General features: G+C 54.2%; 1 protein-coding gene across 1 annotated transcript in view; it reads right to left on the reverse strand.

Annotated features, from left to right (window-relative positions):
• Window positions 1-7,339, reverse strand: part of IGSF11 (immunoglobulin superfamily member 11) — a 312,591-nt gene extending 305,252 nt beyond the window's left edge. The window contains exon 1 of the mRNA XM_073577088.1: window positions 6,132-7,339. Within this exon, the coding sequence (XP_073433189.1) occupies window positions 6,132-6,195 (64 nt within the window). The 5' untranslated portion in view covers window positions 6,196-7,339. The remainder of the gene's footprint in view (window positions 1-6,131) is intronic.
• Between the last annotated feature and the right edge of the window lie 5,843 nt (window positions 7,340-13,182).

The following is a 13,182-nucleotide window of genomic DNA, read 5'->3' on the forward strand; positions in this document are numbered from 1 at the left end:
GGGGGGGAAGGCACAGCGTGCGACACGCGGGAGGGGGGGAAGGCACAGCGTGCGACACGCGGGAGGGGGGGAAGGCACTGCGTGCGACACGCGGGAGGGGGGGAAGGCACTGCGTGCGACACGCGGGAGGGGGGGAAGGCACTGCGTGCGACACGCGGGAGGGGGGGAAGGCACTGCGTGCGACACGCGGGAGGGGGGGAAGGCACTGCGTGCGACACGCGGGAGGGGGGGAAGGCACTGCGTGCGACACGCGGGAGGGGGGAAGGCACTGCGTGCGACACGCGGGAGGGGGGAAGGCACTGCGTGCGACACGCGGGAGGGGGGGAAGGCACTGCGTGCGACACGCGGGAGGGGGGGAAGGCACTGTGTGTAAACACGCGGGAGGGGGGGAAGGCACTGTGTGTAAACACGCGGGAGGGGGGGAAGGCACTGTGTGTAAACACGCGGGAGGGGGGGAAGGCACTGTGTGTAAACACGCGGGAGGGGGGGAAGGCACTGTGTGTAAACACGCGGGAGGGGGGGAAGGCACTGTGTGTAAACACGCGGGAGGGGGGGGAAGGCACTGTGTGTAAACACGCGGGAGGGGGGGAAGGCACTGTGTGTAAACACGCGGGAGGGGGGGAAGGCACTGTGTGTAAACACGCGGGAGGGGGGGAAGGCACTGTGTGTAAACACGCGGGAGGGGGGGAAGGCACTGTGTGTAAACACGCGGGAGGGGGGGAAGGCACTGTGTGTAAACACGCGGGAGGGGGGGAAGGCACTGTGTGTAAACACGCGGGAGGGGGGGAAGGCACTGTGTGTAAACACGCGGGAGGGGGGGAAGGCACTGTGTGTAAACACGCGGGAGGGGGGGAAGGCACTGTGTGTAAACACGCGGGAGGGGGGGAAGGCACTGTGTGTAAACACGCGGGAGGGGGGGAAGGCACTGTGTGTAAACACGCGGGAGGGGGGGAAGGCACTGTGTGTAAACACGCGGGAGGGGGGGAAGGCACTGTGTGTAAACACGCGGGAGGGGGGGAAGGCACTGTGTGTGACACGCGGGAGGGGGAGGAAGGCACTGTGTGTGACACGCGGGAGGGGGAGGAAGGCACTGTGTGTGACACGCGGGAGGGGGAGGAAGGCACTGTGTGTGACACGCGGGAGGGGGAGGAAGGCACTGTGTGTGACACGCGGGAGGGGGGGAAGGCACTGTGTGTGACACGCGGGAGGGGGGGGAAGGCACTGTGTGTGACACGCGGGAGGGGGGGAAGGCACTGTGTGTGACACGTGGGAGGGGGGGAAGGCACTGTGTGTAAACACGCGGGAGGGGGGGGAAGGCACTGTGTGTAAACACGCGGGAGGGGGGGGAAGGCACTGTGTGTGACACATGGGAATTCACCTTTCATAATGACAACGACCCTAAGCAACCTCTAAATCACAACAAGGCTTCGCCAGAAGAAGATCACAGTTTTGAAACGGCCCAGCCAGACCCCAAACCTTAACGCTAGGGTGACCTGAGGAGGGCGCTGTACACTGGAGATGGCCGGATATCTGACAGATGTGGAGATGCTGCAACAAGGAGATGACAGAGATCGCAAATTCTAGATGTGGAGTGTGATAGACTCCGACCAGAAAAAAAAAAAAAAAGCTGAATGCCGGCATTAATTCAAAGGGCACCCCAATAATGTGTCAGTGTAAGGGTGTGCATACTTGTGCAAGTCACTAACGACTTACTAACCGCCAAGAGCAAACGACACTACTCTGTCCTCCTTCTCCTGGACCTGTCCTCTGCCTTCGACACCGGGGACCATTCCCTCCTGCTACAGACTCTCTCATCTCTTGGCATCACAGACTTGGCCCTATCCTGGATCTCATCATACCTAACAGACCGGACATTCAGTGTCTCCCTCTCGCACATCACCTCCTCACCTCACCCCCTATCTGTCGGTGTTCCTCAAGGCTCTGTCCTAGGGCCTCTGCTCCTCCATCTACACCTTTGGCCTGGGACAGCTCATAGAATCCCACAGTTTGCAGTATCACCTCTACGCCGATGACACACAGATCTACCTATCTGGACCCAACCTCACCGCCTTACTTACCAAAATCCCACAATGTCTGTCTGCTATCTCAGCCTTCTTCTCTGCTCGCTTTCTCAAACTGAACATGGACTAAACAGAATTCATCATCTTTCCCCCATCTCACGCTACCCCTCCACACGACCTATCCATCAATGTCAATGGCTGCTCTCTTTCCCCAGTCCCTCACACTCGGTGACTCGGGGTGATCCTCGACTCTGCCTCTCTTTCAAACCACATATCCAAGCCCTCACCTCCTCCTGCCGCCTCAAACTCAAAAATATCTCCTGGATCCGCTCATTCCTCAACCACAAATCCACTAGTGCATGCTCTTATCTCCCGCCTTGACTACTGCAACCTCCTACTCTCTGGCCTCCCCTCTAGCACTCTGGCTCCGCTACAGTCCATCCTACACTCTGCTGCCCGACTAATCCACCTGTCTCCCCGCTATTCCCCAGCCTCCCCTCTATGCCAGGCCCTTCACTGGCTTCCTATCGCCCAGAGGCTCCAATTCAAAACCCTAACCATGACATACAAAGCCATCCACAACCTGTCTCCTCCATACATCTGTGACATGGTCTCTAGGTACCTACCCGCACGCAACCTTCGATCATCTCAAGATCTCCTTCTCTACTCCCCCCTTATCTCTTCTTCCCACAACCGCATACAAGACTTCTCCCGTGCTTCCCCCATACTCTGGAACTCTCTGCCCCAACACATCAGACTCTCGCCTACCATGGAAACCTTCAAGAAGAACCTGAAGACCCACCTGTTCCGACAAGCCTACAGCCTGCAATGATCCTCGGTCTACTGAACCACCGCACGACCAGCTCTACCCTCTCCTACTGTATCCTCACCCATCCCTGTAGACTGTGAGCCCTCGCGGGCAGGGTCCCCTCTCCTTATGTACTTGTGTGTCCCTTGTCTTACACATGTTTATTGTACCTGTCTATATTTCCCCTTTTCACATGTAAAGCGCCATGGAATAAATGGCGCTATATAAATGCATAATAATAATAATAATAAAAATAATGATAAAAATAATAATTACATTATTTTAGTAATTTATCTTATATTTTCCAACCAAAAAGATTTGGAGTTTATTTTTCAATGCATTTGTATAGATTATGGGCAGAAAAAGTTCTGAAATAATTCTTCTTGGTAGGATTAACCAGGGGTGTGTAGACTTGTAACATCTACTGTCCTTATATGGGGCTCGTAGAGGGAATCCCAATGGTGTCATCACATCTACCATCTTGCAGACCCCGGTTTTGCCCTAACATTAGGGCACCTATAGGCGCCCCGCCATGCGTGAGGACATGTTCGCATTCCTCATCCTTTCCCATCCGGGTCTATTAGCTGAATCTTCACCACAATTACATAAACCAACGCAGCTACAGATTTACGGTACGGACTCGTTAGAAATCTGGAAAACATTTTTTAAAGAGTTTGCAATGGTTAAATTAAATTCTAAAAAAAAAAAAAAAAAAAAAAAAAAAAAAAAAAAATTCAAGAACAAATGTTTCCTGACTGTTCAGGGGTTATTCCCATAAGAAAAGCCTTCTATAAGCAATGATCCACAGTATAGCTGTACATGAGAGGCTGCACACCAGGCAGCGGGCTCCTGGGTGGCGGAGTGTCACCGTGGGGCGCTGCGGTGGCGGAGTGTCACCGTGGGGCGCTGCGGTGGCGGAGTGTCACCGTGGGGCGCTGCGGTGGAGGCCATTAGCGCTCTCCGCTATATTCCATTCTGGCTAATTAAGCCTGGGACATTAACCCTTTGCCGGCAGCAGTTGTGCTGACTCGTCTCCGGAGCACAGTGCTTCCAGCTTTTATTGAGTAGGTGTCACTGTCTTAAATGGTCCTTAACCACATAACTCATTACTGAGCACACTCCTAAATTACCAAACCAATTAAGAGAAGCAGCGTGGCCCGGGCAGGAGGAAAGTGCCCCCCTAGGGCTCCCTGCCCCGTAAATCAACGGAAACAGAGCAGATTGTGGAGGGAAATTCTGGTATTATGCAGCTTATAGCCCCCCAGGAATCACAGATGAATAATATAGGGGGTTAAAGAATAGGTAGTGGATGATTCCACCCCCAAGTGTCAGCGTCATCCTCCATGGACCCCAAGTGTCAGCGTCATCCTCCATGGACCCCAAGTGTCAGCGTCATCCTCCATGGACCCCAAGTGTCAGCGTCATCCTCCATGGGCCCCAAGTGTCAGCGTCATCCTCCATGGACCCCAAGTGTCAGCGTCATCCTCCATGGACCCCAAGTGTCAGCGTCATCCTCCATGGACCCCAAGTGTCAGCGTCATCCTCCATGGACCCCAAGTGTCAGCGTCATCCTCCATGGACCCCAAGTGTCAGCGTCATCCTCCATGGACCCCAAGTGTCAGCGTCATCCTCCATGGACCCCAAGTGTCAGCGTCATCCTCCATGGACCCCAAGTGTCAGCGTCATCCTCCATGGACCCCAAGTGTCAGCGTCATCCTCCATGGACCCCAAGTGTCAGCGTCATCCTCCATGGACCCCAAGTGTCAGCGTCATCCTCCATGGACCCCAAGTGTCAGCGTCATCCTCCATGGACCCCAAGTGTCAGCGTCATCCTCCTGGATCAGAAATGTCAGCATCATATTCCTGGACCCCAAATGTTGGTGTCACTGCCCTGGACTCCAAGTGTCAGTGTTGTTGCTCTCATTACACAGCTATTGATCCTTTCTTTTTCTCTTGCAGTACCGTTGTTCACCACTTTGCTGACAGCAGGTCTTTTCCATGAAGCTCAGTAGAACAGCGCCACCACCGGGATCATTCAGATAAGTGACACTTGAATAGAACTTTGGGATACAGAACCTGATGGAAGCGTCCGCACCCTGCACCCCGGAGACTACAGCGCACAATGTACAGATGATGTCTGATGTTATGTCCTCCATATCTGTCCGTCTATAGCCACCTCCTATACCGTACACCTCTCTCCATCCCTTTATTATCTATCCATTCATGCATCTTATATGTCCGGATTTTTGCTTTTAATTTTACTATGCAAAAAATGATTACGGTACATTGTGGGTTTTTTTTGGGCTTTTAAAGAATTGTCCCAAGAGGATAGAATCGCTCCTATAAGGGTGTGAGGATGTCACGGTTGGGTGGGGTCCTGGGCCCCTAGGAGTCAAAACAGTCACCGGACAAAGCGTCTCCTGATTGGGCGGACTCCAGGTCCGATGTGTTCAGAACCAGAGGAGCCGTCACAGGGCAACGAGGTCTGCGGGCACAGCGGGGTCTGCGATGCCAACAGGCAGACAGAATGGAAAAGTGTTGTACTAAGGAGGGATCCATCAGCGGCAGATCTGTCACCGATAGATCCGTTACCAGCAGATCCGACATCGGCAGATCCGTTATTGGAAGATCTGACACCAGCAGATCCGACGGAAAAGTGTTGCACTAAGGAGGGATCCGACACCGGCAGATCCGTTACCGGCAGATCTGTCATTAGGAGATCTGTTATTGGCAGATCTGACATCAGCAGATCCGACGGAAAACTGTTGTATTAAGGAGGGATCCGTCACCGGCAGCAGATCCGCTGATATGTAGCAATGTTTATACAACGCAAAGAATAAAACAAAAATAAGAAAACAAAGGTCACCGGAATGTTCCATTCTCTGACCACAAATAATGGAGACAAACTCCAGACTAAGCCCACACGAGTCGGACCGTCCCCGGCCGAGGCTGTGATCACAGGTCCAGGAATCTGCCGGATCCCGCAGGGATCACTTATCGGAGCCGGACAATAAATTCTGCAGAAAACGGATTGTAACCGGATCCGATCTGTGGAAAGATCTAGAAACAGAATCTTGTAAGAACCGGACTGTGACCATCAGGCCGATCAGTGCGGGGCAGGGGGAGACAAGAGGGGTCCGGGGGGCTCAGGACTGGTCACCACCCAGAAAGGAAACCGACACAGAGAATCAGCCCCGAGGAATGGATCAGATATTATCAGAGAATAGTCAGCAGTCCCATGTAAGCCACAATGGGGGGCTCAGTGCTGCCCCCGCAGACAGCAGGCAGACAGCGGCACTCACCTCTCAGCGCCGTCACTGCGCCCAGCACCAGGCAGATCCCCCAGGATCCCGACCTCCTCCTCATCCTGCAGGGGGCTCAGAGCCCGGGGCGGGGGAATCTCCAACTCTCCTAAATCCAGCGATCCACGGCGCGCGGGAGAGGCGCCCACCAGGAGCCCGCCGGGCACAGCATGTGATCCACTGGATCCCTGGAATCCCGGAGCAAGGAGGATCCTGCACCAACTCCAGGGAGGATGCGCACAAGACCCACCTGAAGTGGGGGGCACCGGGCGGAGGGGGCGCCGCTCCCAGGTGAGGGCCCGGCTCTGTCACGCTCCGGTCCTGGGGCAGCCGGCTCTCCGGCCCTGTGCTGGGCACTGCTGTCTCCGGAGTGTCCGCTCCACACGTGTTCCCTCCCTTCTCCCCTCTCTCTCCATTGACAGAGCCGTCTCCGAGCAACCCGAGGACGCCGCCGCCCCCGCCTGCCCGGACGGCCGGCGCTCACCAGCCAAGGGATTTCATTGCTTTTTTGCTGTGAATGATGGCGCCCTCTGCCGGCGACAGGTGAGAACTGCAGCTCTGAGCGGAGGGATGCGGCAGCGGGACGGGAAGCTGCAGAGCTCGGGGGTCACTGGGAGGCAGCGGGGTGACGGGTGACCTGGAGGTGACACCCTGCACAGGAGAGGAGCAGCCCTCTGTCTGCTGCTCACCACACGCTCCGTCCTGCGGGCTCTGCACATGGCGGAACCTCTACTGCGTCCTATAGGAGGCGGGAAAGAGGACGGGGCGTCCTGCACCGAACACGGGGGCGTCCTGCACCGAACACAGTTTGCTCAGTAACTATGGCTGTCCTGTCTGATTGCTCTAGAGGATTCTCCCATTCCATTTTGCTCCTTGTCTCCTCCAGCTCCTCCTCCATGACTCCTCATCCTTCTCTCCTCCTCCATGACTCCTCATCCTTCTCTCCTCCTCCATGACTCCTCATCCTTCTCTCCTCCTCCATGACTCCTCATCCTTCTCCTCCCTGATCCCAGAAGCAGGTGCGTGGTTGCAGGGGATATAATGTCTGCATAAGGCCGGGTTCACATAGCGTTACTGCAGTCCGTTCTATGCCCTGTCACGATTGCGTTATGCGATCCCGTTAGCTCTGATGCTTCATCTGCACTAGCGGTGACGGACCCTCGAACGATGCAGACCGCGCCCGAGGGTCCGTCACAGATTGACGGCACATCGCTAGCGCATGCCGCTTAGGACAAGCATTAGCGATGCGCCGCGTTATGGCAGCGTTAACAGCTGTGTAACATCACGTCAATGCCGCGGTGTAACGCAATGTGAACCAGGCCTGAGCCGCCTGCACCATAACCCGGGAAGTGACGGCAGCCGCCGCTGATTGTACAGATACAAGTTGGTTTGAAGTTCACCGGATGCGACGTGTCGGCTGTAACTGAGCTCGGAAAAGGCTGATTCCTGCTGAAGCGTCGCCTCCAGTCACCGGCAGTACATCTGGTTTGCAGTGTGTCTTCTTTATGAGTTGTCTTCTTCTTGGTTTTTCAACCTCCCCTGTATCGGTTTCTTTTTTTCTCACCTTTGTCTCCAGATCATTCTTCTGTCTTCTCATCTTTTTTCCATTCTCCAAATCCTTCTCCACACTGGCTCCCCATCTTTCTCTCTGGCTCTAGATTTTCCTGCCCCCTAGCTCCACATCCTTCTTCTCCTTGTCTCCCCATTGTTCTCCTCTTCGGCTCCTCATTCTTTTCCTTCCCCATCTCCTCATTAGTTCCTAATTCATTGTCTTTTACTAAGCTCCAAATTCTCTTTTTCCTCGCTGGCTTCCCATCCTTCTCCCCCTTGTTTCCCCCTCTTTCTCATACTCTTTGCCTCCTCATTTTTCTCCTTGACTCCCCATCTCCTCACTAGCTCCTAATTCTTTGTCCTTTACTGAGCTCCAGATTCTGTTTCCTTGCTGGTTCCCTATTCTCCTGGCATCTCTCCTCTTTCTCCTGGGCTCCCACCCTGTGTCTCCTCTCCTGGCATCTCTCCTCTTTCTCCTGGGCTCCCACCGTGTGTCTCCTCTCCTGGCATCTCTCCTCTTTCTCCTGGGCTCCCACCCTGTGTCTCCTCTCCTGGCATCTCTCCTCTTTCTCCTGGGCTCCCACCCTGTGTCTCCTCTCCTGGCATCTCTCCTCTTTCTCCTGGGCTCCCACCCTGTGTCTCCTCTCCTGGCATCTCTCCTCTTTCTTTTGGGCTCCCACCCTGTGTCTCCTCTCCTGGCATCTCTCTTCTTTCTCCTGGGCTCCCACCCTGTGTCTCCTCTCCTGGCATCTCTCCTCTTTCTTTTGGGCTCCCACCCTGTGTCTCCTCTCCTGGCATCTCCTCTTTCTTCTGGGCTCCCACCCTGTGTCTCCTCTCCTTGCATCTCTCCTCTTTCTCCTGGGTTCCCACCCTGTGTCTCCTCTCCTGGCATCTCTCCTCTTTCTCCTGGGCTCCCACCCTGTGTCTCCTCTCCTGGCATCTCTCTTCTTTCTCCTGGGCTCCCACACTGTGTCTCCTCTCTTGGCATCTCTCCTCTTTCTCCTGGGTTCCCACCCTGTGTCTCCTCTCCTGGCATCTCTCCTCTTTCTCCTGGGCTCCCACCCTGTGTCTCCTCTCCTGGCATCTCTCCTCTTTCTCCTGGGCTCCCACCCTGTGTCTCCTCTCCTGGCATCTCTCCTCTTTCTTCTGGGCTCCTACCGTGTGTCTCCTCTCCTGGAATCTCTCCTCTTTCTCCTGGGCTCCCACCCTGTGTCTCCTCTCCTGGAATCTCTCCTCTTTCTCCTGGGCTCCCACCCTGTGTCTCCTCTCCTGGCATCTCTCTTCTTTCTCCTGGGCTCCCACCCTGTGTCTCCTCTCCTGGCATCTCTCTTCTTTCTCCTGGGCTCCCACCCTGTGTCTCCTCTCCTGGCATCTCTCCTCTTTCTCCTGGGCTCCCACCCTGTGTCTCCTCTCCTGGCATCTCTCTTCTTTCTCCTGGGCTCCCACCCTGTGTCTCCTCTCCTGGCATCTCTCCTCTTTCTCCTGGGCTCCCACCCTGTGTCTCCTCTCCTGGCATCTCTCCTCTTTCTCCTGGGCTCCCACCCTGTGTCTCCTCTCCTGGCATCTCTCTTCTTTCTCCTGGGCTCCCACCCTGTGTCTCCTCTCCTGGCATCTCTCCTCTTTCTCCTGGGCTCCCACCCTGTGTCTCCTCTCCTGGCATCTCTCTTCTTTCTCCTGGGCTCCTACCCTGTGTCTCCTCTCCTGGCATCTCTCCTCTTTCTCCTGGGCTCCCACCCTGTGTCTCCTCTCCTGGCATCTCTCCTCTTTCTTCTGGGCTCCCACCCTGTGTCTCCTCTCCTGGAATCTCTCCTCTTTCTCCTGGGCTCCCACCCTGTGTCTCCTCTCTTGGTATCTCTCTTCTTTCTCCTGGGCTCCCACCCTGTGTCTCCTCTCCTGGCATCTCTCCTCTTTCTCCTGGGCTTCCACCCTGTGACTCCTCCTGGCATCTCTCCTCTTTCTCCTGGGCTCCCACCCTGTGTCTCCTCTCCTGGCATCTCTCTTCTTTATCCTGGGCTCCCACCCTGTGTCTCCTCTCCTGGCATCTCTCTTCTTTATCCTGGGCTCCCACCCTGTGTCTCCTCTCCTGGCATCTCTCTTCTTTCTCCTGGGCTCCCACCCTGTGTCTCCTCTCCTGGCATCTCTCCTCTTTCTCCTGGGCTCCCACCCTGTGTCTCCTCTCCTGGCATCTCTCCTCTTTCTACTGGGCTCCCACCCTGTGTCTTCTCTCCTGGCATCTCTCCTCTTTCTCCTGGGCTCCCACCCTGTGTCTCCTCTCCTGGCATCTCTCCTCTTTCTCCTGGGCTCCCACCCTGTCTCCTCTCTTGGCATCTCTCCTCTTTCTCCTGGGCTCCCACCCTGTGTCTCCTCTCCTGGCATCTCTCCTGGGCTCCCACCCTGTGTCTCCTCTCCTGGCATCTCTCCTCTTTCTACTGGGCTCCCACCCTGTGTCTCCTCTCCTGGCATCTCTCCTCTTTCTCCTGGGCTCCCACCCTGTGTCTCCTCTCCTGGCATCTCTCCTCTTTCTCCTGGGCTCCCACCCTGTGTCTCCTCTCTTGGCATCTCTCCTCTTTCACCTGGGCTCCCACCCTTTGTCTCCTCTCCTGGCATCTCTCCTCTTTCTCCTGGGCTCCCACCCTGTGTCTCCCTGTGACACCCTGTGTCTCCTCTCTTGGCATCTCTCCTCTTTCTCCTGGGCTCCCACGCTGTGTCTCCTATCCTGGCATCTCTCCTCTTTCTCCTGGGCTCCCACCCTGTGTCTCCCTGTGACACCCTGTGTCTCCTCTCTTGGCATCTCTCCACTTTCTCCTGGGCTCCCACCCTGTGTCTCCTCTCCTGGCATCTCTCCTCTTTCTCCTGGGCTCCCACCCTGTGTCTCCCTGTGACACCCTGTGTCTCCTCTCCTGGCATCTCTCCACTTTCTCCTGGGCTCCCACCCTGTGTCTCCTCTCTTGGCATCTCTCTTTTTACTCCTGGGCTCCCACACTGTGTCTCCTCTCCTGGCATCTCTCCTCTTTCTCCTGGGCTCCCACCCTGTGTCTCCTCTCCTCTTTCTCCTGGGCTCCTACCCTGTGTCTCCTCTCTTGGCATCTCTCCTCTTTCTCCTGGGCTCCCACACTTTGTCTCCTCTCTCCCCATCTCTATATTCTCATTCTCCCACCCCCATGTGACATTCTGTATATTTTTCCTGTATTACACATACGCGGCTGTGGTGGGATTGCATGTCACTCAGTTTAGCTTGTCTGAACAGTGACTGAGTGTGACAACTGTATTTCTCAGACTGCCCTGAGCAGTTGTCACTTCCCTCCCCACTGTTACCACACATTACCCAGCTGTAGACACCAATGAGCAAAGGGAACAATCCAGAAGTGAGAGAGAACAAGAAATCTGCGCTCTATCGGCTGGGACAGACTTTCAGGAACAACGGAATAGAAAGTGCAGATGGCAGATCCATGAACAGCAACTTGCTGACAGTTTCTATCTAAGAATGATGGGGATGCCGGATGGTACATCTATTATACAGGTGATGTCAGACACATTAGAGCTGGAATCTACAGACACATTCAGCACCATGGACAGCGGCCAGGAAACTCAGCTATACAATGTCTGCAGTGACCGGAGGGCACAAGCGCAGATCAGAGCTGCAGAAATGCCGGAATCAAGCGTGGGCTGATGTGTGCTGTCCGTCAGAGGGGACCGCAACCTAGTGTCCTGTAGGCGGCCCGCACTACTTTGCACGTGTGCGGACTTTCTTGTAGCTGGGTGCATGGCACTCTCTACGCTCACTGTCACGCTGGAGTGACCTGGAGATGTCAGCTGCAGTACATCGCAGCGTGGATGCTCCAGGTGCGGAGCGCGCTGCCTCACCCTCCTGCACTTTCCCTGACAGCGGGAAACTGCTTCTTTGCATGCTTTCCACTTAGCTTCCGGTTCACATGCAACCCCTCTTCCCGGGTCATGGGGCCTGTCCAGTCCCCTATTCCTTCCCCTGGGCAATATGGCACACAGCCTCGACAGATCCGGACCCGGCTCATTGCAGGTACCCGCATCCTGGGCCTCCTCCTTACAAGGGGAAAAATAACAAACACACAGGGAAGGAATGCCTTCATTAATCTCAGAACTTCTGGAGTGAAAAGGAAAGTGGTATTAAGGTAAGTACTTCTTAAAGCATATCTAAACTTTCAATAAACTGTGCATAAATCAATAGTCCAGTATATGTTGTCTCTGTATGCTTGATATTTTAGTTTTGTTTTCCTCTTAGCTCCTGTTTGGAGAAATTAGCTGCTCTGATGACTTATATACACTCCCTCCCTCCTCCTCTCTTCATAGACTGTGAAGAAATATGGTGTGAAGCATTTAGTGGGCTGTACCCTGAGACAAGCCTGACATTGAAAGTTCAGAGTAAAGCTATCTAACAACATTTTACAAACTTTATACTTATCATCTGTCCTATTGAGTAATGCAAAGATTGTTTTATTTCTATCCTAAATTATACAGTGCATGATTCCCTATTCTTGCAAGCATTACAATATACCTTATTTTTTTAACAGGACAAAATTATTTTTAGAGCGAATTTACATAATTACAAAATGTCTAAGAAGCATCTTATGAAGTCAGCTGTAGTTGAGCATTTCACAGTGACTCAAGACAAAAAATATTTTGTGTGTCAGTGCATAAGTGACCCAGATGAAAACAAATGCTGTGATGCCAAAATCACTGCATACTCCAGCAGTGGTAAAAATGCTCCTTCAAGAGATTCCAATCTAAAAAGACATTTACAACGCTGCCACTCAGAAGTTTATAAAGCTGTGATTGAAAAAGATCACTGCAGCATCAAGAAACCAGAGCCCAGCACTTCCCGCCAGGCAAAGGAGGAAAGAGTGTCTCAAACACCAGTTACTAGATATTTTGTAAGTGACAAGGTTACTGTAACAATGACAACAGATGTGTTTAAAAGACAGCTCATCGAACTTGTGAAGGATAGTTGTCACGGTGACCCGTCCTGTGTGACGCGACCCGCAGGCCGGTAACTGTAACAACAAGATGCGGCACGTGATACTGTCCTGTGTGACATGGCCCGCAGGCCGGTAACTAAAACAACAAGACACGGGGAAAGGGGAAACAGTTACAACGGTGGGCCGTGCGACAGGGAAAGGGGACGTGGAGACCTCCTGCTCTCCCCTGAGTCAGTGTCCCTAACGTTCCCTATGCCGATTCCGCACCGGGCGCCGATCGGGAACCTGTCGCCCTAGCACACCCTACACCTATCCCTTGCTAGGGAGCTGGGTGGAGCAGGCACTGGCCCCACTGCGGTACTAATACACTCTAATGAAAAACACAAACAAGGAAACACCACTTAGCTTTACTCTGTTGCACTTGCTCCTGTCAACAGAGTCCACCACCAGAATGCAGCTCTCCTCCTGAATCGCTGCCACCAAGCTCTGTCAGAGCTACAAGGAAATCCTCTGACTCCTTCCACAGCAGGGCTAAGACAGTGCTGCAA

This window comes from Dendrobates tinctorius, unplaced genomic scaffold (assembly GCF_039654945.1).
Source record: "Dendrobates tinctorius isolate UK_male_01 unplaced genomic scaffold, ASM3965494v1 ptg000054l, whole genome shotgun sequence".
Lineage (NCBI taxonomy): Eukaryota > Metazoa > Chordata > Amphibia > Anura > Dendrobatidae > Dendrobates > Dendrobates tinctorius.